The sequence below is a fragment of the Wyeomyia smithii genome, chromosome 1 (genome assembly GCF_029784165.1).
Source record: "Wyeomyia smithii strain HCP4-BCI-WySm-NY-G18 chromosome 1, ASM2978416v1, whole genome shotgun sequence".
Lineage (NCBI taxonomy): Eukaryota > Metazoa > Arthropoda > Insecta > Diptera > Culicidae > Wyeomyia > Wyeomyia smithii.
Genome location: NC_073694.1, coordinates 80,118,346 through 80,145,518, shown reverse-complemented (window position 1 = coordinate 80,145,518; position 27,173 = coordinate 80,118,346). Strand labels below are relative to the sequence as shown.

The 27,173-nt window shown below is 40.7% G+C and overlaps 5 protein-coding genes and 1 pseudogene across 6 annotated transcripts; 4 read left to right on the top strand and 2 right to left on the bottom strand.

Annotated features, from left to right (window-relative positions):
* The first annotated feature begins 538 nt into the window (after positions 1-538).
* On the top strand, positions 539-6,545 carry LOC129719187 (uncharacterized). 2 transcript variants are annotated; one of them, XM_055670685.1, is made up of 3 exons: positions 539-1,625; positions 1,685-2,030; positions 6,318-6,545. In XM_055670685.1, exons 1-3 carry the CDS (start codon positions 1,523-1,525, stop codon positions 6,409-6,411), a joined length of 543 nt encoding a protein of 180 aa, XP_055526660.1. In that variant the 5' UTR covers positions 539-1,522; the 3' UTR covers positions 6,412-6,545. The 2 variants fall into 2 exon arrangements, 1 of the variants encoding a protein (XP_055526660.1); XR_008727137.1 differs by lacking the exons at positions 539-1,625; positions 1,685-2,030 and adding an exon at positions 5,674-6,250.
* Positions 6,204-7,953, bottom strand: LOC129719185 (probable galactose-1-phosphate uridylyltransferase). Its single transcript, XM_055670683.1, has 3 exons — positions 7,593-7,953; positions 7,102-7,536; positions 6,204-7,047 (listed from the first exon to the last, which is right to left on the bottom strand). The coding sequence occupies exons 1-3, from the start codon at positions 7,782-7,784 to the stop codon at positions 6,622-6,624; spliced, it is 1,053 nt and encodes a 350-aa protein (XP_055526658.1). The 5' UTR covers positions 7,785-7,953; the 3' UTR covers positions 6,204-6,621.
* A 3,374-nt stretch (positions 7,954-11,327) lies between these two features.
* On the top strand, positions 11,328-14,894 carry LOC129716872 (uncharacterized). The gene has a single exon (XM_055666716.1). The coding sequence runs from the start codon at positions 11,328-11,330 to the stop codon at positions 14,892-14,894; it is 3,567 nt and encodes a 1,188-aa protein (XP_055522691.1).
* Positions 14,895-15,226: 332 nt separating this feature from the next.
* On the top strand, positions 15,227-15,913 carry LOC129716871 (uncharacterized). The gene has a single exon (XM_055666714.1). It carries the CDS (start codon positions 15,227-15,229, stop codon positions 15,911-15,913), a length of 687 nt encoding a protein of 228 aa, XP_055522689.1.
* Positions 15,914-19,454: 3,541 nt separating this feature from the next.
* Positions 19,455-23,007, top strand: LOC129719181 (trafficking protein particle complex subunit 11-like; annotated as a pseudogene).
* Positions 23,008-23,617: 610 nt separating this feature from the next.
* LOC129716870 (uncharacterized protein K02A2.6-like) lies at positions 23,618-24,499 on the bottom strand. The gene has a single exon (XM_055666713.1). It carries the CDS (start codon positions 24,497-24,499, stop codon positions 23,618-23,620), a length of 882 nt encoding a protein of 293 aa, XP_055522688.1.
* Positions 24,500-27,173: the final 2,674 nt, after the last annotated feature.

Below are 27,173 nucleotides of genomic sequence, written 5' to 3'. Positions count from 1 at the left end.
CGGGAAATCTTCCTTCCAAGAAACAATACTGAATGACTATTCGTCAAGTTCTAAATAATGCGTTTGCTACACATGTCCATCATATTATAAGAGTTGGCAAGCCAAAGAAAATGCATTTTATTACAATTTCGTATCATTGCTTTTTATGAGATGGTGCGAAAAGTTTGGATATTTTTTTTAAAGTTCTCCAGTACTAAGTTGTCTAATTCATCTGTTCTTAGGAAACTAAAAACTATAAATACCTTTTTAGTTACCATTATTTCTCAGAAACTCAGTGATACCCGGGACGAACCTTTACACCACCCGCAACAATGCAAAATCTTGTCGAATAGCAGCACCCAACAAATACCTAGCGGCAAAAGCAACTCCTGGGGTAGGGTAGGAGAGGTCTCCTTCTTTTGGGTCTCCTCCAGTAACCAGCCGCACTGACTTGTGCTCACCCTTATAATATCGATAATTATCGTTAACGTCAAAAAATTAACGATAATATCGATGACCAGCACTTATCGATATTATCGATAAGTATCGATAAGTTTCCCATTACTAGCTGATACTCGGTTCCGAAACATGTTTCTCTTGTGAATTCGTGTTACCTCCATTAACAAACTTTACTTCAGTAGAAAATCAGATGAAATGAAACTAAAAATCGGTTTACAACTTGAATAAAAGTTTAGGACAAGGGCTCGACTTAACTCGGGATTTTATACGAGTTATCTCGCGCCTAATGTCAAACCATTACATAGCTAATACACACCTATACCGAATTGGATTAGTCGATAGCAATCTTTGCGAATGTGGAGGGTACGAGGATATCGAACACATTGTCTTCGTATGCCCTAAATACCACAGAGCAAGAAAAAAACTGTTCGAGTCCCTCCGGAAACGGAATGCACCACCCACAATGCAAGTCCGCGATGCACTTGCCAGCCATAATGCCAATTATCTTATCCCTATATACGAATTCATTAAAGAAATGAATTATCATATCTGAACTCTCTATCTTTCTCTCTGTCCCTGTCTTGCTATCAAGATTTTCATGAACAATACTTATCATCGTTTTTCTTTCTCTATTTTTCATCTCAGGTTTTGATTTCCGAGAGACAAGGACTCATCATCCCTCAATGCTATTAGTTATATAGGAAAATGTACATATTAGTTATAAGTCACACTATTTTTATTTAATTGTATTTTGAAATGTATTTTTAACAAGAAAAGATGAGAGGGTTTTTATGCCAGTTTGAGGAAGAGCAGTCGGGATACAGGCTCTACTCAAGCTGGCTTTTCCCTACTCCAAAGGACATTCGGCCCCGTTATGCTTAGCGGTTGGGCCTAAATAAATATTAGAGTTTAAAAAAAAAAAAAATTTAGGACAGGAAGAAATTTTTTGTTCTTCACCAACGTTGTTGTGTTTTACAAACCAGCAAAAAATATGTATTAGTGGAATCAACTACCGCAGATAGAAAGGTCTATATAAACGTAGACTCTGATCTGGACATCTGATAAAAAGGGTAAAACCATCAGCATGTCTTCCAATTTTAGGTATACTCTTATCAAAGTTTTTAAAAACTATCAAATGTATGTGCCAGAATTAGAATCAGTAACAATTTTGGAAGCTATTATACAGAGTAAGTATTCATTAAACCAGATTTCCAGATTTGAATGTCTCGAAAAATGTATATTGCAGTATGTGACGATTATATTGATACTAATACTTGCTCAAAAGCGTGCTTGAATCGTAAAATCGAAAAAGTTCGCGATACTCATCAAGACATTCCCGAGCATATGCATGAATTGTTTGCGGCAATTCTACTATTAATCCAGTTATATTTGCGCTATCCCAAGGGAATTGTGAAAGACGATGAGCTGAGAGAAACATTGAAAGAACTTCGTTTTTCAAGTAGCTGTACTGAAGATTTAGTGAAAATACTGCATCACCAGCGGGATGTGCTTACTCGAAATTACCGAGAAATGCGTAATCTTCGATCTGCTCCAAAACGAATGATATGGCGAATCAACATTTCAGTTAGCAGGTACGCAAACCTATGGAAATAATACCTTTTTTTTTATTTCTTAAATGTCTTCAAATTCAAGACTTGTCTTCCAGACAATGTCAGATGTTTTTGAATAATGTCTGCAACTGCATAAAAAACCGGGAAAATCTAGAAATCTAAAAAATATCTATCAGTGATTCTAGAACAAATCCGGAGTGATTTGCGATAAGGGCGCAACTGGCAAAAGATAACCATTGGGGAATATCAGTTAGGAAATTTGCAAGTACATTTTCAAATCGTAATTTCAAAGAAAGTGACTAACATTAACATCAATACCAAAAATCGACGTAAAATATACCTGGCTTATAGTTTCCTAACAATACTACATTAAATTTGTGCATTTCTGGCTTAAATCTGCACTTTTCTTCTAACTTTTTTCTATTGAGTCTTAAAGCATTCTGACAACGAGATTCGCCTACCTCTTTTTCGCCTTAAAGCATTCTGACAACGAGATACGCCCATCTTTCTTTCGCCTTGTTTTTATTTTTTCTCCAGTTGCGCCCGTTTAAATGCGCCTTTATTTTGAAAACAAAAGTTGATCCGCCCTCTACTGTCGCCTGTTTACGAAATATCTCGCAAATAAGCCCGTTGCTTCAAACCAATGTAAAGGGCCTAGTTCCAAAGTACCTTTTGTTTTGGGTAAACTGCTTTATCGCCCTTCACTAAAAGCTTGATTTAAATAATTTTATCGATTTATACAAAAGAAAGAATTCTTGCCATGAATTTCGTGAGTCTTTTCGAAACCAATATCGCGCGCTTCACATGTCAGAGATGCCAGATCTCTTCTCAAAGCGCGATAAAGTCATTCAGAAGCATTTTTAAATCATTGTTTAAAAAAAGAACATAAAAAACGTGTGAAAATAAATATATTTTTCATTGAACCTGATTGCAATACCTCTAAATGTGTTACCTTTCTCGTTCGTTTGGCTCGGATTTTGACATGTTCGTTTGGCTCACAACATTCCTTTCGCATCTCTCTCTCTCTCTCTCTCCCCTCTCTCTCTCTCTCGTCAAAACTCAATTAACGTCAAACGTTAACGTCAAACAAGGGTTTCAATCGAGCAATGCAAATATTGTGATTTCAGAGAAAAATAAGAATTTTGCGCTCTAACTGACAACACGGTAAGAGTCGAAAACCCATTAATGGGTATTGTTGTACCCATTTTTTTCTGTTTAAAAATGTGAAATGGGTAAAATTGTACGCATTAGAAAGACATGTTCTTAGAAAAAAAATGGGTCATATGTTTACCCATTAATGGGTGAAAAAATACTTCAAGCATCGTTTTAATTTGCTCTGTCTATTTGTTCGCACGCGTTACTTTTACGATCTGTTTTGTTTATTATTTGTCAACAATTGCCATGGAAGGACTTTAAAAGAGATTCGATACTGCGTCGTTCAAGAAGTTGCAAGGTAAACAGTATGTTATAACAAGTATTGAATTTTACAATGTGAGATTTTTTTATATTAGGTCAACAATGTTCACTATCCGTATGGTATTGGCTTTTTTGCGATTCTGACAATTGATGATAGCAGATGAAATACTCCTGTGCAATGAGCATAAAAGAGAGGTGAGGAGGAGAGTGAATTTTTCTAGTATTAGTAAATGCTTCAAATGTAAACAACAAGACGAACTCAATGGGAAAGCCAAATAGCTACGTCACTATTTGGCATCAACTAGGGCGGAGGGGGGCGAGCAGAGGAACGCGTGCAAGTGTTAGTAAGTTTCCTCCTCACCTCTCTTTTATACTCATTGACTCCTGTGTTCGTAAATAAGATTCATTTTTGCAAATAATTAAAAATATCTGATTTCACTTTCACTTCTTTTCATTCTTTTGAGTGATAATCACAAAATTTCTTTTAATTCAATAGTGGGTAAAATTTCACCCATTTCCTTGAGAAAATTCATTTCTCAAAATGAGTGAAATTGTACCCAGTTTTTGACGTTTTATCGGTATACCCGTTAATGGGTAAATCAAGTTTACCCACTAAATGGATTGGCTCACTTTTTGGCGAAATGGTTGAAAAAGTACCCATTAATGGGTTTTCGACTCTTACCGTGAACCGCAACTGACAACCGAAAATGACAATTTCAGACAGCACCGATAAAAATGCGACTCAAGAAATTGTTTGTCAAAGCGTATGCACTCTTAATTTACTTCAATTGAAATTGAATAGCATTGACTTAAAGCCGCCTTGATTCCTTGCCCTCGACTATGCAGCAGAGCCGCATTGATATGGTTTGCAATCAGAATAAACTAGTTATAATCCATTATTTGATGTTGCTCTAACAGTATGCAATATATCATAGTTTTCATTGACTGGTGGATGACCGCCGGTTAAAACTTCAACCACAGACTAACAGACATAACACGTCGAACAAATTTCCAATAAAATCATCGTTTGTATGATTCCAGTACTTTACGTTAGTAACACTAGCACCATCTGCTGTCGTGTTCGCGCTGCGTCATGTATTTCGACATCAGCGCCAGCGTTACTGCATGTGTCAAATGGGGAACTACAAAATAAGTATGAGATTGCATGACAGCGCTCCAGGCGACGTTTTCGCGCGATGATTGCTATTCGATTGAAAATTTGAAATGAACGTTATTAGTGGCGATGGAGCTAGGTTTCAGTGTTACGTCTGTTAGTCTGTGCTTCAACAAAAAAATTTATCAATGAGATATATGGGAAATAGACTTCTGAATTTCGTTCAGAGATTTAGATGAATGGCTCAAAAGTTTCGTCTTCTCGAAAGAAGTCACTATTCTAAATTTCAACACAATCAGACTTCGGGAAGTCGTGCGGGTAAAATTATACTTTTTTACCAATGAAAAATGTTCGATAGCACAAAAATATTGTGATGCTAAATTTCTTAGAGATGCAATAAACGTTAAAATATAGTGTTTTTTTTTTTGTAAGATTTGGACCACTGCGACCATTATTTTGATCTTTTGTGGTAAAAAAAAATATTTATATATTTTCCAGCTGGGAAACTCAGCTTTAATTTATTTTTACCCGTGAAGACATTTTTCGAAAAACCGAAGCTTCTGAGCTCTACCGCTAAAATAAATTCGAAGGCCTAATTTCCCCGCAACTTCTGTTGGTTCCAGCTCGAGAATTCTTATGCTTCAGAAAGTCTTTTTTTTTAATTTGTTTCCTGAGATAACATAAATGTTTTCCAGTACCGCAAAAGTGTACAGCGCATCGTTCCTATGTCTGTCTCTTGCATCTTCAAAATTGAGCTTTATAGACATAGTCCCACGACTTTTATTTTATATATCATGGATTTGTTGTGATAAATACATCAAATCGCCAAAAGCATGCGAACTTAAACAAACCCGTACCCGATGTTGTCGTATCATATTCGCTAACCGATCTAAAAATAGGCGAAATGGTGCCCATCACTGATGGCAATAAATCGTACATGCCTTTGATGATGAATATGATATTCTTTGCTCGATCAAGACAAACGAAAACCTAAGAAACAAACAAATAGACTATGATTAACTAATAAGGTGTAGAGAATAAAACTTATTCGGATATTTTCGTATTTCAATTATGAACATTTCATTATCCCCAGTTGAACGTGTATCGAGTGCTATTTTTCACAGCACATTTTTACCAGTGTTTGAGATGTCTGTCAGTTGCGGGTGTTGCTTCTTCTTTTTCTTGAAAATACCCTGCATTCTAATTTTTTTGACAAAATGGTAATGTTAGGAGTGGATGACAAGCGTTGTAATTGAGCGTGACATAGAATATCAGTTTTCAGAAGTTTTAACTTCATGTATGTAATCCAGCATAAACCTGTAAACTGGTTCAGTGACATTAAACAAAGCATCACCGGTGTAATCTTTTGAAACTATACTTTGTAAAGAATTTCAAAAAACGATATTCATAAGCAAATAACATGGTATTCTTGGCGACAGATGGTACGGGGCTTATTACGGGAGTCACTTCACGGTGAAGTGACAACCGTAATAGGCACGGTAAAAGTGATTCCCATTTGATTTGCACGCGACTTTTTTCACCGTGAGATCTTTTCACTTCGTTCTCACGGTTCTCACCATGAGGTGACATCCGTAATAAGCCCCAAAAACTGTGTTGCCGGAACGATAGATTTTCTCTTTACGCAACTTTATATAAAGATACACTCTGGATCCGACCACTCCTTTTGGCGAGTTTATTGAGTTTTGTTAAGGTCATCAACAACATTAATTACTAGAGATATATTGATATATATTTGATTTTTCTAATATAAATTTCAGATCAACAATGCCTTTTCCAACTGTCATAATACACATTAAGAAAGCAGATGGAGGGTTTCAAAGCTTCGAAATGAACATGGCAATGTTTCATTGACTTCGTTATAACGTAGCGTTTTTGTTGCATGAGTTGCAAAGTCTAGAAAGACGGCAAAGTATGAAAAAATCATGATAGTACTATTTATGTAATGAAATAACATTCTGCATTTATAAATAAAAACAAAACGATAACCTTGTTACTTTTGCTGCAATCCGATAACCTTTTTGTCATTCAAGTCTGATATTTCTAATTGTGCAAATAAAATAACTATATATGTTCAGTATAGTGTTTCTTTCCACATAGTTGACGGAGCTTAGCTGCTGCATGTTCAGGGGTTAGATCCCGCTGCGCCTGGCATAATAATTCAAATCCGACCATAAACTTGCGGACCGTTGCCGATCGCAGTAATGGTGGATAATAAACTGCATGCAAAGTCCAATGACTATCTGAATTTGAAAAATCTCCTGTTGGTGCTCCATGCCATCCCATGCTATATGGAAAAGAACACTTGAACAAATTATCATATTTGGTTGTCAGTTCTTTTATAACAATCGCTAGGTTGTTAATTTGTTGCTGATTCAAATCAGAAATACGTCGATTACCATTCCTTGAAACGACCATTGTTTCAAAAGGCCAGCTAGCCCAGAAGGGTACAACAACAAGCCAGTCAGGGTTTTCCAACACGATTCTTTCCTGTAATACTTGAATGATTGTCTTGTAAAATATATATTTACAAACTGTAGTCACCTTTCTTATTATTTCTTTCTCAACATAATCTTCAAGTAAAGGAGCTCCATGAGTTTGGAAGTAACGACGAAGATTCTCGTCTTTCAAATATGGTTCGTTTGGTAAAAAAGAGCACGCCCAAATTTGACAGTGTGGGTGGGGATTTGAGCATCCCATACTAGCTCCCTTGTTTTCAAAGATTTGCACCCAGGGGTATTTGCTACTGAGTAAGTTATATTCTTTGATCCATGCATCTATAACTGAACGAATCTCCTTTGGTGTCATTAGCGGCAGCGTTTTGTTGGATTTTGGATGAAAACACATAACTTTGCAAGTGCCGCGAGCGCCACCAGTTTTAAATAATGGGTCATCGTCTTTTGGTGGCAAAGGCACGTCCTCCAATAAAGCTGGAAAGTCATTGGTAAAAACGAACGTTGACGTGTATATGGGATTTTTCTGTAATAGTACATTCAAATTGAGATAAACTTATCGTGAAACAATTCAATACTTACGACTCCGTTAGCGCGAATAACCCCTGGGCATAATGGATTATTTGGGTCAAAATCAGGTAAATCTATGCGTTGAGGCTGTTCTTCTTGACCTGACCAAGGTCGCTGCATTCGATGAGGACTAACCAAAATCCATTGTCCGGTTAAAGGGTTAAAACGAGTATGTTGGTGCTTCGTCGAGTCAAAGGTAGCCATGATCAAGATTGTAGCTATTTGAATGAACTACAGTGCCCTATCCTAGCACCGTTCAATTTTAAAATGATGAAAATCAGCTCGAACCGTCAACCTGCAACTAAGCGTATTTTTTTTTTTTTTTTCAATCTACAACTACCCCAACTGATAACGACTTTAACTCGCCTGATTAAAGAGACCCAACAGAAAAAAATTTCTTTCTCTCACCATCGTAATTAGATTTTCGTAGGCACAATCGCCCGAGGCAGCTAAAGTCCTAGAGTTAAAGTTTGGCCGACTGAATAGTTCCAATCGAACAGTCAACAGTTTTTTCATCATAGTTTTAACATTGCTCATGTTCGATTGGAACAATCAACAGTCGGCCAAACTTTAACTCTCACTCATAATATTTTTCACGTTATTGTTACGTGAAATTTTCTGTACTTATTCATTTTCTGTCATTTTGCATGATTCATGTGACAAACATAACATCTACGTGAAAATCACATGCATACTATGATTTATCACGTAGCATCTACGCGAAGATGACTAGTACAAGGTACCTGACTCTTGCAGGCTTGGAGTATACAGCGGACACGATTGTCGCTGCGCGTGAACAAAAGTCGAACTAATTTGTATATTGGTAATATGATAATGACGGCCAGGTGGCGAAAGGCGAAGCATTTTTTTTCGATATCCTTGTATGGTCTTGCCATCTGATTTTCAATATCCTTGCACGGTGCGGTCAGCTAATTTTCAATATCCTCATATGGTGCTGTCATCTAATTTTTGTTTTCATCTGGCGGATTATACACGATAAATCGGTTTTGCTAATAACCATAGTTTTATGCGAATTTAAGTTATCAGATGGCAGCACTAACCGTTGTGAAGGTGTCGTGGGCAAAATGTATGAAAAAACTAGAAGTCAGGAATCTTGTTCTAGTCATCTTTGATCTACGTCAACTTGGCAATGTCAAACAGAATGAAGTATCGCGTGAACTCTCTATGTGAAAATACACAGAAATCGAAATGGCGAAGCTGTTGTCTGATGTTGTCTTTGAACATGAAAGGAATTCCTCGATGACTTCCCAATAAGTGAGCTTTAGAAAAACCATACACTCAAAATATTTTTCACGTTATAATTACCGGAAAAGTTATGTGAGTATTTCCATTATATTATCCATATTATCCACCCATATTATCCACTCCATATTATCCACTGTCATTTTCATGTAGATTTTACGTGATTGTCATTTGAGTTCATTATGAACTGGTGAAATGATTTATCCACATCCCTGTCACGAACGTCATCCCCATACATTTCGCTTGAAGCCGTTTTTCTCTGGCTCTCTGGCTCGATTATACGTCAAAAGGCGGTCAGTGCTTGCGAAACAGCCGATTAAGCACCGTCCATGCGAGATCAACTGTTGCTGCAAGTGGTGTGAAAAAATGCAGAAAGCGAAACACGATTGTTTTATTTTGAACGTTTTATGGATTTTGTGCAGGACATAAATGGTCACGTTCAAACATGTTTCAACACGTTCCGGGTAGCCCTACATTCAATATAGTTAGAAGCACGCAAAAAATCCGTACAGTAACACATGCGGCACAATGAACGGAGCTTATGACCATATTTCCAACAGTAGCGCCATCGGTGGCGGCTTCAGGAAACTGTTGCCATGACATCGGTCTGGATTTATCCTGTGAATCTTTCAGTAGACATATGCATTTCATGTGAGTTTCACGTAGAATTTAACTACCGGTAAAGTGAAAAGTATTTGATTGTCTGATAGGTTCTACGTTTTGTATACGATCAAATCATGATTCAACTTTAAAATTATAAATTTATCTTAAAACAAGCATCATGCCCTAATCAACCAAGATCTAATTATAAGTTTACTTAAATTAATTTCGCTTAGCCTAATTTCAAAAATCTAAATTCACGCCAATTATTACACATACAAATTGTACTAAAAATATACACACAAGATAGCAGAAAATGAGAAACTAGAGAGGATATCACGATCACCAATAAGCCAATCTTGGCCATCAGAAATATATTTAAGCCAACATGCAAAGATTTTATCAGTTAAGTTTGATCACCCAAGGCGAGCGCAATAAATTTATACTGAAATAATCGTTTTGTTTGCTTAAGTTCCCACTAAGTTAGCTCACTGGCCCTTCTGCCAGCCGCGATCGCGGAGAAGAAAATCCTTCGTACCGGTAGAGTATTTCGAGCTCAATCATTGGTCCTTCGAACCGGATCGAAGGCCGTTCCCGCGGAAGGTGTCGTGAGTGTGATAAGTCCGAATAAACGTGTCTCTAAACGGCTTGAGTCATATAGACGTGTGCCAGTGCGATATCGTTGGACAATAGATCCATGAAATTCCGATTGTGCCAGTGACAGTGGTGTGTGAGTGAGCACCCAAGCCGTGTGAAACAATTGTGCCATAGTGGCGGCATTTTTTCCCGCGTTACCCTGATAGCGTCGCTTGGGTACGCCGATTAAGCCAAGTGAAGGCTTATAGAAGATTTTTGATCTGAAAAGACTGTATGTTTCTCGATTTGTGGTGATTGAAGGTGCTTTGGCACAAACCTAACGGCGTGCCAACGAACTTGCTTGTGGTGCATTTGGCAATTCTCGTCCGCGTCGGGAAGGATTGATACGAATTCGTCCGGGAAGGAGATTTACGTTACCGTCCGCGTCGGGAAGGATTTGATCGTTATCGTCCGCGTCGGGAAGGGAATCTCCGATTTCGTTTCGCGATTGTTTAATACAATAAAAATGCCCACAGACAGAAAAACCGAGAGAAGATTAGCTGAACTGATAGTGTCTAGAAAGGCACTATATGTGGTTCGTGATTCAGTAGGAAAATTTGTGGCACATTACAATGAAGAACGTGATGCTTGCCAAATATTCGTTCGCCTGGAATCGTTGGATAAAATGTATCAAGAATTTCACGAAATTCAGGCTGAAATTGAGAAAATTGACGGTGTCGATGTTTTAGAGACTCACCTTACCCAACGATCGGATCTAGAAACTCGCTATTGTGAAGCAAAGGGTTTTTTGCTATCGAGAAGAGCACCAGAACCAAACCAAACGGTGTTTAATTCGTCCTTTCTGCCCGCGCCACACACTCCCCCACATAATTTCCATTTGAGATTGCCGAAAATAGATCTCCCGAAATTCAATGGAGATTTTTCGAAGTGGCTATCGTTTCGCGATACTTTCAGCTCTATGGTGCACTCAAATGCTGATATACCGATAGTTGCTAAACTACAGTACTTATTACAATCCCTTCAAGGTGACGCGAGAAAACCATTTGAAAGCGTTGATGTTGAAGCAGACAGCTACGCGTCAGTGTGGGACGCTTTATTGAAACGTTATGACAATCGTCGGTTCCTGGAAAAGCAACTTTTTCGGACAATTTACGATCTCCCCCCAATAAAAAGAGAATCTGCTCAGGAATTGCACGAGCTTATCGATGAATTCCAACGCCATGTGAAGGCGTTAGCCAAGTTGGAAGAGCCAATTCAGTACTGGGATACTCCACTGGTTAATATGTTATGTTCAAGCTCGACCCAGCAACGCTGCGCGCCTGGGAGGAACGAACCAGCCAAAATGAAGACGTAAGTTACGATGGCCTGATTGAGTTTCTGTACCAACGAGTGCGTATTCTGAAATCCGTTTCATCAGATCTGCTACAACGGTCCCAAGCCAATTCAGTAAGGTTGTCCGGTACTCAACCACCCCCCAAAAAGAGTTTTCTGCACAGGACAGTTGCTAATGCTGTCGCCTCCCAAAGTAAGCCGTCGCCGCCATCGTGTCTTGCCTGTCCCCAGAGCCACTATTTGTTTCAGTGTACAGCTTTCGAGAAAATGTCAGTTGCGCAGCGTCGCGAGCTGATTTCCCAGCGAAGGTTATGCTGGAATTGTTTTCGTACCGGTCATCAAGCAAGGAATTGTGAATCCAAATTCTCGTGTCGTGTATGCCGTGACCGTCATCATACGTTACTGCATGATTCCTCTCCATCCAACAAAAACTCGTCAACTCCAGCAGTTACAGTGTCCACATCCGAGCAGCAGCAAAATCCGCCTTTGTCGGCGCTTCCAGTAAAGCCAGGACCATCCAATGTTCAAGTTAGTTTACCGGTTCAGTCCCATCCCAGCACAGTTTTGTTGGAAACAGTCGCTCTCCACATAGTCGATGATTATGGAAACGTTTTTGAAGCTAGAGCGCTGTTAGATTCCGCTTCGATGTCGAACTTCATTTCAAAGAAGTTAGCAACCCTGCTTCGCAATCGTCAAACCAAAATCAACGTTTGTGTTGCAGGAATTGGTCAGTCAGTGAAAAGGTTGAAACGCACGGTCACCGCGACCGTCAAATCTAAAGCTTGTCCATTTTCCACGAAGCTTGAGTTTTTGGTCATCGATACTCCTACGAACGATTTACCCACTGTACCCGTGCAAATAAGTTCCTGGAATCTGCCAAATGTTACGCTAGCCGATCCGCAATTTTACACGTCCAGTCCAATAGATATTGTCATAGGTGGTGAAACATACTGGGAACTACACACAGGGAAAAAGATTTCCATGGGTCCAAACCAGCCTCAAATCATCGAAACTCTTTTTGGTTGGACTGTTTCAGGGGCAACACTACAAGATTGCTCATCCGCAAACACAAAATGTTTTGTTTCCTCTGCTGATAGTATGCTTGAAGATGCAGTTCAGCGTTTTTGGGAAATGGAGACAATCATCGAACAAAATATTCATTCTCTACCCGAGAGGGCATGTGAGGATCTTTATGATGCTACCACAGTCCGTGATTCCTCTGGTAGATACGTGGTTCGTCTTCCCAAGGTAGGAAATTCGGAAATTGCACTAGGGAATTCTAGAATTACTGCTGAACGACGATTGCGCAGTCTTGAACGACGGTTAGATCGCGACAAAAACGTAAAATCCGCTTATCATAAATTCATGCACGAGTATGAAACATTGGGACATATGAAACGGCTTAGTGATCCTGTTGATGATTCTATCGAGCACTGCTACCTCCCACACCACCCTGTATTTAAGTTTTCCAGTACGACGACAAAGACGAGGGTGGTATTCGACGCGTCATGCAAAACAGCGTCCGGATACTCGCTGAATGATAGTTTGCTAGTAGGCCCCGTTGTACAACAAGATTTACTCTCATTGATTATGCGTTTTCGCACCCACGCAGTTGCGTTGGTGGCCGATGTGGAAAAAATGTACCGACAGGTAATGGTACATTCTAACGATCAGCCCCTACAAAGAATATTATGGCGTTCAAACCCCAACGAACCTATCGCAACATATGAACTACAGACCGTTACATACGGTACAGCTTCTGCACCGTACCTTGCCACGAAGACACTTAAACAGTTATCCATTGACGAAAAACATCAGTTTCCTAATGCTGCTGAACCAGTAGCCGAAGATTTTTATGTCGACGATTTTCTGTCTGGTGCCGCGGATGCTCAAACTGCCCGTGTAATTCAACATGAAGTTTCCCAAATGCTTAAGACTGCCGGTTTCCCTCTGAAGAAATGGGCTTCGAACTCAGTGGAGGTGTTGGAAGGTATCCCACCTGATGACCGGGCCATTCAACCATTCTTCGACATTCAGGATGAGCAATCCATCAGTACCCTTGGATTGATATGGGAACCCAAAACTGATACGCTTCGATTTAAAGTAGAATTACCTTTGCCAGCGGCTGTTTTGACTAAACGAAACGTGATGTCCTACATCGCTCAAATTTTTGATCCGCTAGGTTTGGTAGGTCCAACTATCATGAAGGCTAAATTGTTCATGCAGCGTTTGTGGGCGCTAAGATCTGCCGATGGCCTACGCTTTGAATGGGATCAACCATTGCCACTGAAGCTCCAAGATGCGTGGAAAGAATACCATTCCACAATAGATGTTCTGTGTCAGATCAAATTTCCTCGATTCGTGTCTTTGCCTCTCGCAACCAGCTTTGAATTACATTTCTTCGCTGATGCTTCCGAAAAGGCGTACGGAACGTGCTGTTACGTCCGCACTAAAACAGCAAACCATATTTCTGTTCAGCTTATGGCGTCAAAATGCAAGGTAACGCCGCTTTCAACCCATCACACGATCGCAAAGCTAGAGCTTTGTGCCGCCCGCTTATCCACCCAGCTTTATAAGAAAGTTATCGCGGCTATAAAAATCTCACCCACTGGAATCCATTTTTGGTCAGACCCCACCACGGTTTTACAATGGCTACGTTCACCGCCAGGCCGTTGGAAGACGTTTGTAGCCAACCGCGTGTCCTACATCCAGCAACACACCTCCATTGACAGCTGGAAACACATCGCCGGTATAGAAAACCCGGCAGATGATATCTCTCGAGGATTGAGTCCTACAGAAATCGTAAACTATGCCAGGTGGTGGTCCGGACCATCTTGGCTTTCCCTAACGTCAGAACGCTGGCCCACCGGAGCGCTACCGGCCGATGAATTACCGGAAACCAGAACCGAAGGCAGAAACGTTCCGTTAGTCGCTGTGTCGGCTACGCAATGCAGCTTCAGCGATTATTTGTTTGCACGGTACTCGGATTATTCTAAATTGCGAAGAACCACGGCTTACTGCCTCAAATTTCTCCAACAATTACGTAAACGCACCTTAATTCGTCGCGACCATCCACAAAACTACATTAAGCTCATTCCTCGTCGCATAAAAATACAACCGTCCCATGCAGTTAATACTGACGAATTAATCTCAGCCGATATGGTACTGTGCCGTATGGCGCAACGAGACAGTTTTTGGGAAGAACACAATAATCTCGTGAACGGACTTCAATTGGCCAAGCCCAACACCTTGAAATGGCTTAAACTCTACATGGACTCAGCAGGCATCATTCGAGTAGGCGGTCGCTTGACCAACCTCGATCTACCCGAATCATCCAAACACCCGATAGTTTTGAAAGCGAGTCACCCCTTGAGCGTCATCATAGCCAACCACATTCACAAAATTCTTCTTCATGCTGGTCCTCAACTAATGCTGGCCACTCTTCGCCATATATATTGGATTCTAGGAGGAAGAAATCTTGTACGCCAAATTTACCACAAATGTCACACCTGCTTCCGCTGAAAACCAGTGTTAATTAAACAAACAACAGCTGATTTGCCTGCTTCACGTGTCACCCCTAGTCGACCATTTTCCGTGTGTGGGATCGATTATTGTGGGCCTTTTTATGTGAAGTCAGCTGTTCGGAAGCGCGGACCAACGAAAGTTTATGTGGCAATTTTCATATGCTTTTCCACACGAGCTATTCATATAGAGCTTGTAAGTGATATGTCCACCGCTGCCTTTCTGGCTGCCCTCAAACGCCTAGTTGTTCGTCGCGGAAAGATTTCCGAGCTTCATTCTGATAATGCCACTGCGTTTAAGGGGGCCGCTCACGCACTTAATAAGTGTATCGAATGTTGAAATTAGAAGAAGACGACCGCAATGAAATTTTCAGTTGGTGTGCAAACAACGAAATAAGGTGGAAATTTATTCCGCCACGTGCGCCACACTTTGGAGGCCTATGGGAGGCCGCAGTGAAATCTGCCAAATTTCACCTTCTAAAGGAGTTGCGAAACACCACTATCAGATACGAGGACCTGCTAACCCTGCTGGCACAAGTGGAAATGTGCCTCAATTCCCGACCACTCACACCAATACCATCAGAATCAACGGATCTAGAAGCCTTGACACCGGGACACTTCCTGGTGGGCTCCAATCTACAAGCTGTCATCGAACCGTCTGTAACCAACGTACCAGAAAATCGGCTCAACCATTGGCAGCAAACTCAGCAACATTTTCAACGCATCTGGGCTCGCTGGTATCCCGAGTACCTTCAACAACTCCAGTCAAGGGCATCAAACAGCTGCAGTCCACCTGTTAAAATTGAACCCGGAAGAATTGTTGTTGTTCGAGAGGATAATTTACCACCAACCCAGTGGCCGCTTGCGAAAATCACCGCAGTGCATCCTGGGAAGGATGGAATCGTCCGAGTCGTTACATTAAAAACATCCACTGCAGATAACGTCGTACGACCTGTAACCAGAATCGCCTTACTGCCGATGCCGAATGAAGATGTTTCGTTAAACTCAACAAACCCTTAGAGCAGTCTAATACTTGCTCGATGCGCATCTGGATTTAAAACAGGGGTGACATTGCGCATTTCGTTTCGAGTAACTCGAACAAAACTGAATGATCTCTGGTGGGCGTTATGTTTCATTTTTCGTATTTTTTTCGACTTTGTGGGTTAGATGAGCCAAAGGACAAATGACAATGACAGCTCCTTTTGAGCTTAAAGTAAAACTGGCAGTATGTGACGTACTCGAAAATAGCGAAAATCGCTCGAATCGAGCTGCACAATGCCACCCCAGGTAATTAGCATTCTAATTAATTACCTCCACCCGTATGATCTACCTTGTTCTTTTTTATTTGCCGGCTGAATGACGAGGATCGTCGCATCATCACGCAACTAGTATGTTGTTGAACTTCTTTTCACTGGAGCAATATCAGCGTGCATGTGCAGAATTACGAGACGCTACCGCACGCTACTATAACAACACGGCGAATCAACCGAAAGCACACCTACACCAGTGGAACGATATTCTCGCCCGGTCAAAGTTCGAAGGAAAAATAAGAAAGTGCTTACAAATTAGTAAAATAAAATAAACAAGGTTTAGAAGTTACTAGAAAAAGATAGGCCACCTAAAGAGGATAGTTGAAATATCCTAAATATTTCAAAGGGGCCGGAATGTATACGATCAAATCATGATTCAACTTTAAAATTATAAATTTATCTTAAAACAAGCATCATGCCCTAATCAACCAAGATCTAATTATAAGTTTACTTAAATTAATTTCGCTTAGCCTAATTTCAAAAATCTAAACTCACGCCAATTATTACACATACAAATTGTACTAAAAATATACACACAAGATAGCAGAAAATGAGAAATTAGAGAGGATATCACGATCACCAATAAGCCAATCTTGGCCATCAGAAATATATTTAAGCCAACATGCAAAGATTTTATCAGTTAAGTTTGATCACCCAAGGCGAGCGCAATAAATTTATACTGAAATAATCGTTTTGTTTGCTTAAGTTCCCACTAAGTTAGCTCACTGGCTCTTCTGCCAGCCGCGATCGCGGAGAAGAAAATCCTTCGTACCGGTAGAGTATTTCGAGCTCAATCACGTTTTATACAACGTATAATTTTCAATTATGGTTTCCCAAATTCTTGAGAGACTTGAATAAGTTTTCAGACATTATCCTAACATGTTGCTTGATAAGTCGCACGGGCATGCAAAATCACCTATTCGTAAATGAATTAAACGACATACAAAATGGCAAAATGATATGGCGACATTCGCTGGCGATAATCACTGTTAGCTGCAACTGTTTATGTTCAGGAAATTCCTCGCAATCTGAACTGAACCTTGATACCGGATTCTTACACTCAAAATATTTTTCACGTTATTGTTACGTGAAATTTCCTATACACAGAGAAAAATAAAATGTTAGTATTGACCTTACACCCATGGTTATCGCAACAATCACAGAATTTTGTAGTTATTACCATAATAATTGTCACCTTGAAATAGTTCATGGTTGAAAATACCATGACAGTTAAAAAAGCAGTAACCATTTACATTGTCAAAAAAACCCAATCGCAGTGGTCATAGCGACCATGTTTTATTTGGTGATCAAAACTATCGATATTTGCAATAGAACTAGTTTACCGGTTAAATTTACCTAATTATGTAGTCATGCGAACAAACGTGTAATATTTTTCGAGCTGCAATATATTCTGATACCGTAATCTGAAACTGTCAAAACGTTGTCTGCAAAAATTTTGCATCATCTCGTAGTTGCTCGAAATCGTGAACAATTTTCTCCTTATCGGTCTTTTTCTTATAGCGAATTTCTTTATTCCACGGGGTTAGTGCCAACTTTCGGGTGGAATAAAAAACGATCTCGATCTACGATTTAAAGCCTTGCGTTGGTGTGCGTGAGACCATGTGCAATGTAAACATAAATAAGGCAATCCACAAGACAGTTGCGATCAGCTGATTTCAGTCTGTTTTCAACTTATGACAGCTTTACGAATATTCGATCGGTCGCAACTTGGATGCAACTCGGATCCAGAAGCGTGAAAAACAAATGTTATCCGATCGGTAGCTTTTGTATTGCGGATGCCAATCCTAAATACAACAATAACAAATCATTTTTGATATTATTGCCGACATTAAAAGATTTCTGTTTTGATCGTGTTATGGTTTTGCAGCTTGAAAAACAGCAACAATAATAAACGTACAAGCATTGATAAGCCACCCGTGGACTGCCTTAAGGCCCGAGCACAATGGATACGTTTGCGTTGCGTTGACGTTAATTTGACAGGAAATGTATGGGCTAACTGTCAAATTGCCGCAAACGCAGCCGCAACGTATTAATTGTGTTTAAACCTTTATGCTGTCAAAATACTTTTTTCCATTCCGCCATCTCTGCTGCATCCCGCCCAAGCATAGAAAAGTTCACTCACTAGCAACATTTCATGCAAATGTGTTCTTTGATTCATCAGTTATCGTTTAACTATTTCCACTCGCGTACAAGTTTTCCATAGAAACGCCGATGATTGTTTTTCGCTTCTAAGAGTTCCGAATACCATAGAAGGAGACTGAATGATTCAAACACGATGGTATTTATTGTATCCAAGTTCAATTACATTCAACATTATCGCGAGAATCTTTGAGATTTGAGAATTTGAGAATCCAAATGAACGTTAGATTGCGTACAATTGTTTGCTTACCGGAGCAAGCAGGTAAGCAACCAACATTTGAAAGAATCATTGCGATCGCTTGAGTGCAATCGTTTACGATTCTTTCGTGAAACACTCGCTATATGTTGCTCGCTCCGCCTAAAGCAGGCAATACTGAAACAAAATAATCAAAGAAAGCTTCTATATATTTTTTGCTCTAATTTGTCTCTTGAATGCGTGAGAATGTGTAACTTTTAATTGCGATGGTTTGCTAGGTTCGAAAGCTTAAAAATAGCACGTTCAGAAATGATACCCGAATGATTGTTATGCGATACGAGTTTTTCCATCCTTGATCCCGCCAATACCTTTGCTGCAGCAATTATTTCTTCTCTGCGTTCCATGATTTCACTGCACAGACGACAACACATTTTTCTTTTGTTTCCAGCATCATGCGCGTGTTTTGACCGTTTTGACAGATACGATGTAATAGTATTGGTGAACCCACTCGCAAAACTGACAAAAATCACAGTGCGAACCTGTCTGTTTTGCAGGCGCTTCCAGGTCAAAACTGGGTCAATATCGAGCGAATAAAGAAGGGTTTTGACAGCAGTTAGTGCACTTCCAGGTCAAAACGAGGTGAGCTGGTGGAATAAAGAAATTCGCTATCAGTATCTGTCATTAGACAAAATATAATCCCTGCTGTGGGCATAAGATTAGGTAACTTCGGTTTACCAGGCCCACAGCGAAAGCGCCGATGTTTGTGAGTAAAAAAAAATGGAAAAACAGAACAGAAATCTTGCTTTCGGGTAAGGCTGGTAACGAAACCTACTGATAAGGAACCGTGCCGGGATTTAACGAAATTGTTCGAACAAGGCCCAAGTAGTGCAGGAGAATGACGGCTGCCAGCGTTTAACCATCAGAGCTGGTAACCACCGCTCAGCCACTAGTTGGGCTATCCGGCTTGGATGTGCAGCGGAACACTATTCACAAGCGATCTGGGATCTGGAAAGCCAGAAAGGTACCTAGATTCTTAAGAGCGGATACTATAAAATTAGTTTTTTGTTTTTTTTTAATTCTAGCGAATCTATAGAATATAAGCTTCTTCCACCCAGTTATGAATTTGCTGTATCAAAACCAAAACACCAATCCTACGAATGGTATTACTCAAAAGGAATCTTAAAACAAAACTGGATGCTGAAACATTTGCATGTTTTGCCAGCAGTCGTAGTCCTGGTTCGGGATCAAGAATGGAACGATCTACAGGGATGTGAGAAGCAGTTGCAGTGTGCTTCGATTATTCAGGCGTAGAGAAACTATATACGGCTAGCGGTAGTTTTAATTCAAAAAGGTGCTAGCATACCTCAAGGAGATGATTTCGTTGCTTCCGAAAGGCATCTCTCTTGACCAGCACCGGTGATATTACCGCAAAAATGCTCTTCGTGCTTCCTCACAACGATCATTTAATGAATCGCATACTAAGACTGCAATCCGCCTTCCTGGAACATGCTCAGTCTTACTGAAATCAAATAATGAAGCAAATTCGGTGAGACGAATATTCGGTTGAACACATTGTTGATCGTATAATAACTAAACCAAATGGTTATGTTTGATGTTAAAATTGTTATTTTCGCTTTTTGACTGTTCATGTAAGAAAATAATTGAAAATTGTTCGAAATAATTAATTTTGCGCTTATTGAATGGAGTACGTTGATCCGTGGCGCACCTAATTTTGTTCTTTTTTGACTTGTCAATAAAAAATAAATGTTCTTAGAGATTATGGTTCGTGAGCATAATTGCAAATTTTGTGTTACGATTGCATTTCAAGTGCTTTTGCAAAGTATGCAGTGCATGCAATTTTATGCAATGCGTAGAAAGAACGAGAACTGAAAATGTGAATTTGACTCAAAAAAATATACCTCATCCAGACGGGACATGAACCATGAGTGGAGATTGCGGTTTGTGTTCCGTATGAATGTGGTATATTCCGCTCTGAACCTGAGTCATATCCTCAGTTCTCGTTTACCCCCGTTCATAAAACTTTATGCACTTCACTTTTATATTATTTCTAATGTAACATACTATTCGGTGAGCCGAATATTCGGCAAACTCCATTTTTTGCTGATATTCGGTGCATCTCTAGTAGACAACAACTGCCTCGAAGTCAAAACCATAGCTGGTTTCGTGAGCTTCAAAATTTGTCGCCTATTTTTCAAACTCAAAGAAGATTCAATAGCTTCAAGAACCACGTCGTCAAATATCGCAACCGAACCAGTTCCAAACAGCTGCTCTTCGAGCACTACGTCTGGCTGACTGTGCAGTACATTGCCTCCGGTGGGTTGTTTTGCGACGCAGTCAAGAACGGGCTGGCGTCACTACAAACCCAACATCCTGGTATTTACTCCCACGAGGCGGTCGGACATGTAGGCAAGCACAAGGAGGCGTTTTTCAATGTTCCGCAATGACCCCCGAGCGAGACTCAAACCGGTGGCGCTGGGCAGGTAAGTTAGCAGATGGTTAAATACTGAAATCATTTCTTTAATAATTTGTTGATTTACACCTGCAGGCTTCTTCCACAAATTCTAACGCAATGCTGTATAGTCACTTTTTCGGTAACGAGTCACGAAAACAGGTGAACCTGTCACCAAGCAACAAGTTATCTACCTGGTACACGAGATAGAGAAAACCCACAAACATGCGGCATCTATCATCACCCAACTGGGACAGGCTATGGCTCAGTATAAAGTTTACAAATGTCTACGCTTTTACAAGAAGCAGGCAATCGATATGGCTGAGGAATATCTGACAAGTGGAGATCACTCGAGAGCGCTTACTCGCTCATGCTGTCTGACGGGTGGACGAATGGAACACGATATTTGCCGAAGTTCTGTTGAAAACATTGCGGTCTGCATATCTTTCCGCATCCCGATGCCCGATTTTGTGGCATGCAGCATTGAGGCGTTATCGCCGCAAATTGAAATGGAAAAAAACTGATCGCATTCTGGTAATGGAAAACCTCTGCAAAGCATTCCACAACGTGTCTCGGTGTCGAGTAGTCAAATTTCACTGTCGGCTAGCTGGCAAACCGCATTATCCTCTTTCAATTATCCCATAAAACTTGACCTTGATCGGTTGCCCGACCTTATAGAATGCAAAATAAGTTTCGATAAACGACGGTTAAGGAACGACGAAAAACTGCATCTCCAACTGTACGTTCGTTCCGTCGTAGAAGTTTCTTTGAAGTTGAAAAACTTTTCCGTTTTGCCAACAGATCTGAAGTCAAGTTCGAGTCGAGTGCCAGCAACTCAGTATGGTGAATATGTGTTAAGCCTGTAGTACACTCTTTGACCGAGCGTCAAATATTTGGCTCTTTTTGACAGATAAAAATTTGGTCAAAGATAATTATTTGTCACTCTCCGATTTTAACATGGGGCAAACACGGGCAAACAACAACCATGATGTCAAATAAATTTGACCATTATGTCAGAAGGTCAAATATTTGACCATTAGACAAAGAGTGTACTACAGGCTTTAGAGGAAAGCGAAGCTGGACAGGTACAGCCGAAGCCAATAGAAGAATTCATACTAGAGCCCAATAAATGCTACCGTATACTATTTAGTGGAGAGCGCTATCAGTTTACGGAGAATGTTAACGTACATATTTTCCGCTTGGAAGTGCAAATGGGATCGGACCGAACCAAGGCCATTATTTCGCTGCGCGAAAAACTAAACATTCAGCGAGTATTCAAACACTTCAATCCGTATCGTGACTGTAAGGAGAAAATATCGGTCATCAGTTCGTGCTATATCATTCCAATGTAAGTGGGATTAATAAACTACTATGCTTGTACCAAACGGAAGAATAAGCCAATTTTTTTCTCCAGGCTTCATCTTGGATCACAGACCAAACAAAACAACCAACCAATGTTGACAAATAAGTTTTACAAAATTACGACAAAAATTATGAACAACCACGATCTCTGTCTGCAGAACGTTGGAATCAGTTTCAGCATGCCTCAAGCTTTACGGAGTAATGGTAAGTTTAAAATTGTTAAAATTAACTGCATAGACAAGTTTGCATGAAATCCCTCAATACAATCCTTTTATTTTTATCAACCATTTATGATTATCTTTCCGGAGTTATATATTTCTCAATCTTTTCTGTTAAATTTAATATCTCTCTTACTTATATCGATACTTTAAAAAAAATTTGCTATGATCCTATTCAGGTTTATTTATTTTGAATTGTACTGAAATAGTTTTTTTTATTATATATATTGTCCATTAACCTTGCAGACCTCCAGTGATTAACCGAAAGATTCCAAAAGCACCATTCAGTAAACCACGCAGACATCTTCCACCGAGCATGTATTCGATAATCTTATAAGTGTCCTGGAGACATACGGCCTACCGACTCGTTCTCGCGAATCGTACAGAACGTTCGGATATTATTCACGGTATTCACGGTTGTGAAAATGAATCAGGTATTTTTTAATAACATGAATGCAAGTAACTTTTATTAATATGTTCACAGTTACAGATACTTGTGCAATTTCGGCTACCAAGAGACCAGCCATTTTGGGCTGATTCTTTCTTGAACTGCGGAACGCACGTCTTACCTTTACTGCTGTCAGGATGCGAAAGAGGCAGAGACAACGCAGTGCGAGATTGGGTCGGACGATGCAGGGTTGGACGAAAGCTAAAGACGAGCGAAATACGAGCGGCAGGGCTGTGTCACCTAGCCAAGGTTAATATATAATAAGAACAACTACGCATAGTGTGCAGAATACGTTTGATATAAAGAAGAATTACATTTCCCATCCACACATTACCCCTCTCCCAAAAAAGACGGGAAACTTAGGACTAAATCATCTAAGAAGTTTTCGATTTTATGATTAAAACCGCATCTTCAACATGTTTGATATTATATTGGTTCATCCTCAACAACTCTTATGTAGTTTTTTAAGTATTCGGGAGTTCTTTTCGCTCGAGTTGGGCGTTCAGCAACGCTAGGGTGAGGATTTTCCACCAGCGATGGCTGTGGAGTAAAGTCCTGGTCTACCGAACATTCTGGAAGGATGTCATTATCTTCGGAGTGTCGCCAACGGGAAACCTTCCTGGTTGACCGTTTTCGTCGCTCAAAACCAGCATGCCATTCCGTTCCTCTGTCACCGTATACCTACGAGGGTCGAACCTTGGCTCCCCTTTTGAACGGACCTGTCGTTCTACGACCACTGTGTCCTCTGGCTTAATGCGGCATTGACGGGCACCTCGCCGTGCGTCCTCTCGTACTTTTGCGTCTATTTTAGATTTATGATCTCTCGCGTTGTCATCGAAGGCTGCTTTCCCGCGATAAATCAGAGGGAGACCCCGTCTAATTTTTCTACCCGTCATCACCTCTTCTGGTGGAATACCTGTAACGAAATGTGCTGCAGCGTTATACGCATGAATTGCCGCATCCAACTCTTCTCCATAGCCTGATCCACTTGTAGCCGCCACGGTCATTGCTTTGTTTACCAGCTTCATGCAGCTCTCAGCCAGACTGTTTTGCTGGGGGTATAAGGGTGTCGAAAAAATGGCGTTTATTCCGCGTTCGAGACAGTATTGCCTATAGTCCTCTTCGTTGAAGGGGGGACCGTTGTCCGACTTTATGTTATCTGGGAAACCTTCTTTTTCGAACACCTCCTCCAAGATCTTTCGAGTGTTCTCAAAACTCGTGGACTTCACTGGCTTGGTGATTACATATCTAGAACGATAGTCCTCATCAACCAGCACCGATATTCCACCGAATTTTGAGTAAGGGCCATTAAAATCTAAGGCGATGGTCTCCCATACCGCATGTGGAGCGAATACTCGTGCCATGTGGGTTGGCCTCTCGGGTTTACCGTTGATTGCGCAAACAGGGCATGACTTCGCCCATTCTTCCGCATGTTTCGTCATACCAGGCCACCACACCCGCTCTCTTAAGATAATTTTGAATTTCGCGATCTACGGATGACCCTCATGAGCAATGCTAAGGGTTTTCTTGCGTAGACTTTCGGGTATTGTTGCTCGGCCCGTTTTAACCAGCAGATTTCCCCGCATGGACAAGTCGCTACTCAGAATACGGAATTGTTTCAAGTGTCTTGGCCAATCGTCGGTTTCTAAAGCGTCTATAACCTGTCGAGTATAGAATTTTAATTTGATCATAAATAGCGAACAACACATTAATAAGTACCTCCATAAGTTGCTCATCCTTCTTTGTGGCTCAATCTCTTTCTCGGTTAAAAATCCGATTTTATTCACTTCTAGGGAAGCAATCTCCCATGGACTAACCCGTTCGTCAAATGGCTTATCGTTTCCTTCATAGAGCCGAGAAGACGGGTCGGCTATATTTTCTCGACCCCGTATGTATTCTGCTTGAAAATTATATGGGCTCAGCCTAAGGGCCCATCCATTTGCGCGGTTCAACGCTCGTTTGGTATCTTCTCGGGATCTGTTTAACCCTCTCCCGCTCACAAGGTTTATCATTAAAATTTATAGCTTCACGAGAAAATTCAAGCTGAACACTTTGTAGACTATCTAAATTACTGTCAACTGTAGTATTTTGAAGAAAATGCCCAGTGATGCTCTGAAGCAGCATATAAAAGTTTATGGAACAATCGTAAGCACAACAAACTATTTTATGTCAAGATATGATGATTATAATTCTTGGTGCTCTAGAGTCACCATGAGCGGAAAAGGGTTAATATAAACGTGAATCCTTGTGCGTCGGTACGGAGGGTAAAGGGCCTCCCTAATAAGAAGTAACTAAAATGCTCGACAGCCCATACCGCAGCTAGAGCTTCGCGCTGGTTTTGCGGGTACTTTTTTTCAGTGGAGGTCAACGATTTTGACGCAAAACTTATGATGCGGGGGGGATTTTGGTTATCATCCTGGACGAGGACAGCGCCTAGTGCATGAGGTGAGGCATCCGTGTATAGAACCGTTGTATCGTGGTCCGAAAAGTAGCCGAGAGATGTCGTACACTGGGCAATTTGATGCTTCAAATGTTCAAAAGCTTTCGTGTGTTCTTTATTCCAGGTCCATGTTATTGAACTATTCGTAAGAGCCCACAGTGGACTCGCAATATCTGCGAACCCTTGGATATAAGGGCTAAAAAAGGAAGCGAGTCCCAAGAAACTCCTTAGAGCTCCCTCGGAGATGGTATTAGGCTGTCTGAATCTTCGAATATCCTTTATCTTTCCTTCATTGATATTGAATCCACGTTCACTCAGCTCGTGACCTAACCATCTGATCTGGGTCTTATCAAATTCGCATTTATCATGATTCAAGGTTAGGTTGTTTTCCCTTAGAATTCTCAACACGTGAGCCACCGTATTTCGAAGTTGCTCCAGGCTCTTCGCAAACATGAGAATGTCGTCAATGTATACAATGATGTTGTCTACTCCCCCTAGTATCCTCGACATTTCACGCTGAAAATTTTCCGGGGCGCAATTCACTCCAAACATCAGGCGAGTAAATCAGAACATTCCGTTTTCTGTCAGGAAGGTCGTGAGATCCTTAGATTTCTCGTCAAGTTCCAAGTGGTAAAAAGCGTTTGATAAGACAAGCTTCGCAAAGTATTTTGCCCCGTGGAGTTTTATTCGCATCTCGTTCAAAGATGGTTCCCTTTAATATAATATTCCCTTTTGATTGCGCGGTTCGGCGCCCGCATGTTGACGACCAACCGAAAATCGTCTTTACCCTTAGCTACTGCCGACATACCGCTCATCCAGTCGGGGGCCGATCTCACGCGTTCGATGATGCCTTGTTCTTGCATTTCTCGTAGCCTTGTTTTTGCGCTTTCCCTGTAGGCGGCAGGAACGTTATAGTACGCATTTTTAGCTGGCGGAACAGACGCATCAACACTAAATTTGATCGAGACTCCAGGAACTTTGGGGAACTCCGTATTTTGCTTGATTTTCTCGCAGCTGTTCACGTCAACTCCAACTTTCACCAGACCCAGATCGCTAGCAGTAGACCGGCTTAAGAGAGAGCGAGAACCTTGGTTTATGACGTGAAATTCTGTCATGATCGCTGGTTTACAGCTTCCTACTACTGCAATCAGTGCCTTGAACGCACATTCAATAGCAACGGGACTTCTGGACGCGTAGGATCGTAGGTCGCTATTACTCGATTCACGGATAAGGTCTAGCTTAGCACATCCCGAGGTAAACTCATTTTTAAGTTTGATCCAGTCATCCCCACCAATTGTATTGACATCTGAACCAGAATCGATTAAAAAACAGATTGGATTCGATGATCCCACTCGACAGTCGACTAATGTATCTGCCAGAGAAATCGTGTTTATTTCCTAGAAGAGTATCAGTATCAATAAAAATAGTTTTAGTAATTTAAGAGTACTGCGTTGTATTTCAAAACTGGCATTATAAATTATTTCGTTTAATATTTGTATTATTCATAAAGGAAAATCAAAAGGAATCGATTCTAATACTCATCGTAGATCGTAGATTTACCTTTCCATCGTTCTCATCGCGCATCTGTTGTGACGAGGGCTTCCGCTCAGCTTCCCAGTGGTTGGTATCCTTTTTCCGGCAAACTATAGCGAAGTGACCACGCGCGTCACACTTAT

Coding starts and splice junctions, on each gene's coding strand:
- LOC129716870 (XM_055666713.1), bottom strand. CDS start 24,499: ATGACGAAACATGCGGAAGAATGGGCGAAGTCATGCCCTGTTTGCGCA.
- LOC129719185 (XM_055670683.1), bottom strand. CDS start 7,784: ATGGCTACCTTTGACTCGACGAAGCACCAACATACTCGTTTTAACCCT. Junction 7,537..7,592: donor TTATTCGCGCTAACGGAGTC/GTAAGTATTGAA, acceptor GTACTATTACAG/AAAAATCCCATATACACGTC. Junction 7,048..7,101: donor AGAAAGAAATAATAAGAAAG/GTGACTACAGTT, acceptor CAAGTATTACAG/GAAAGAATCGTGTTGGAAAA.
- LOC129716872 (XM_055666716.1), top strand. CDS start 11,328: ATGTTCAAGCTCGACCCAGCAACGCTGCGCGCCTGGGAGGAACGAACC.
- LOC129719187 (XM_055670685.1), top strand. CDS start 1,523: ATGTCTTCCAATTTTAGGTATACTCTTATCAAAGTTTTTAAAAACTAT. Junction 1,626..1,684: donor TTTGGAAGCTATTATACAGA/GTAAGTATTCAT, acceptor TGTATATTGCAG/TATGTGACGATTATATTGAT. Junction 2,031..6,317: donor ATCAACATTTCAGTTAGCAG/GTACGCAAACCT, acceptor TATAAATTTCAG/ATCAACAATGCCTTTTCCAA.
- LOC129716871 (XM_055666714.1), top strand. CDS start 15,227: ATGTTGAAATTAGAAGAAGACGACCGCAATGAAATTTTCAGTTGGTGT.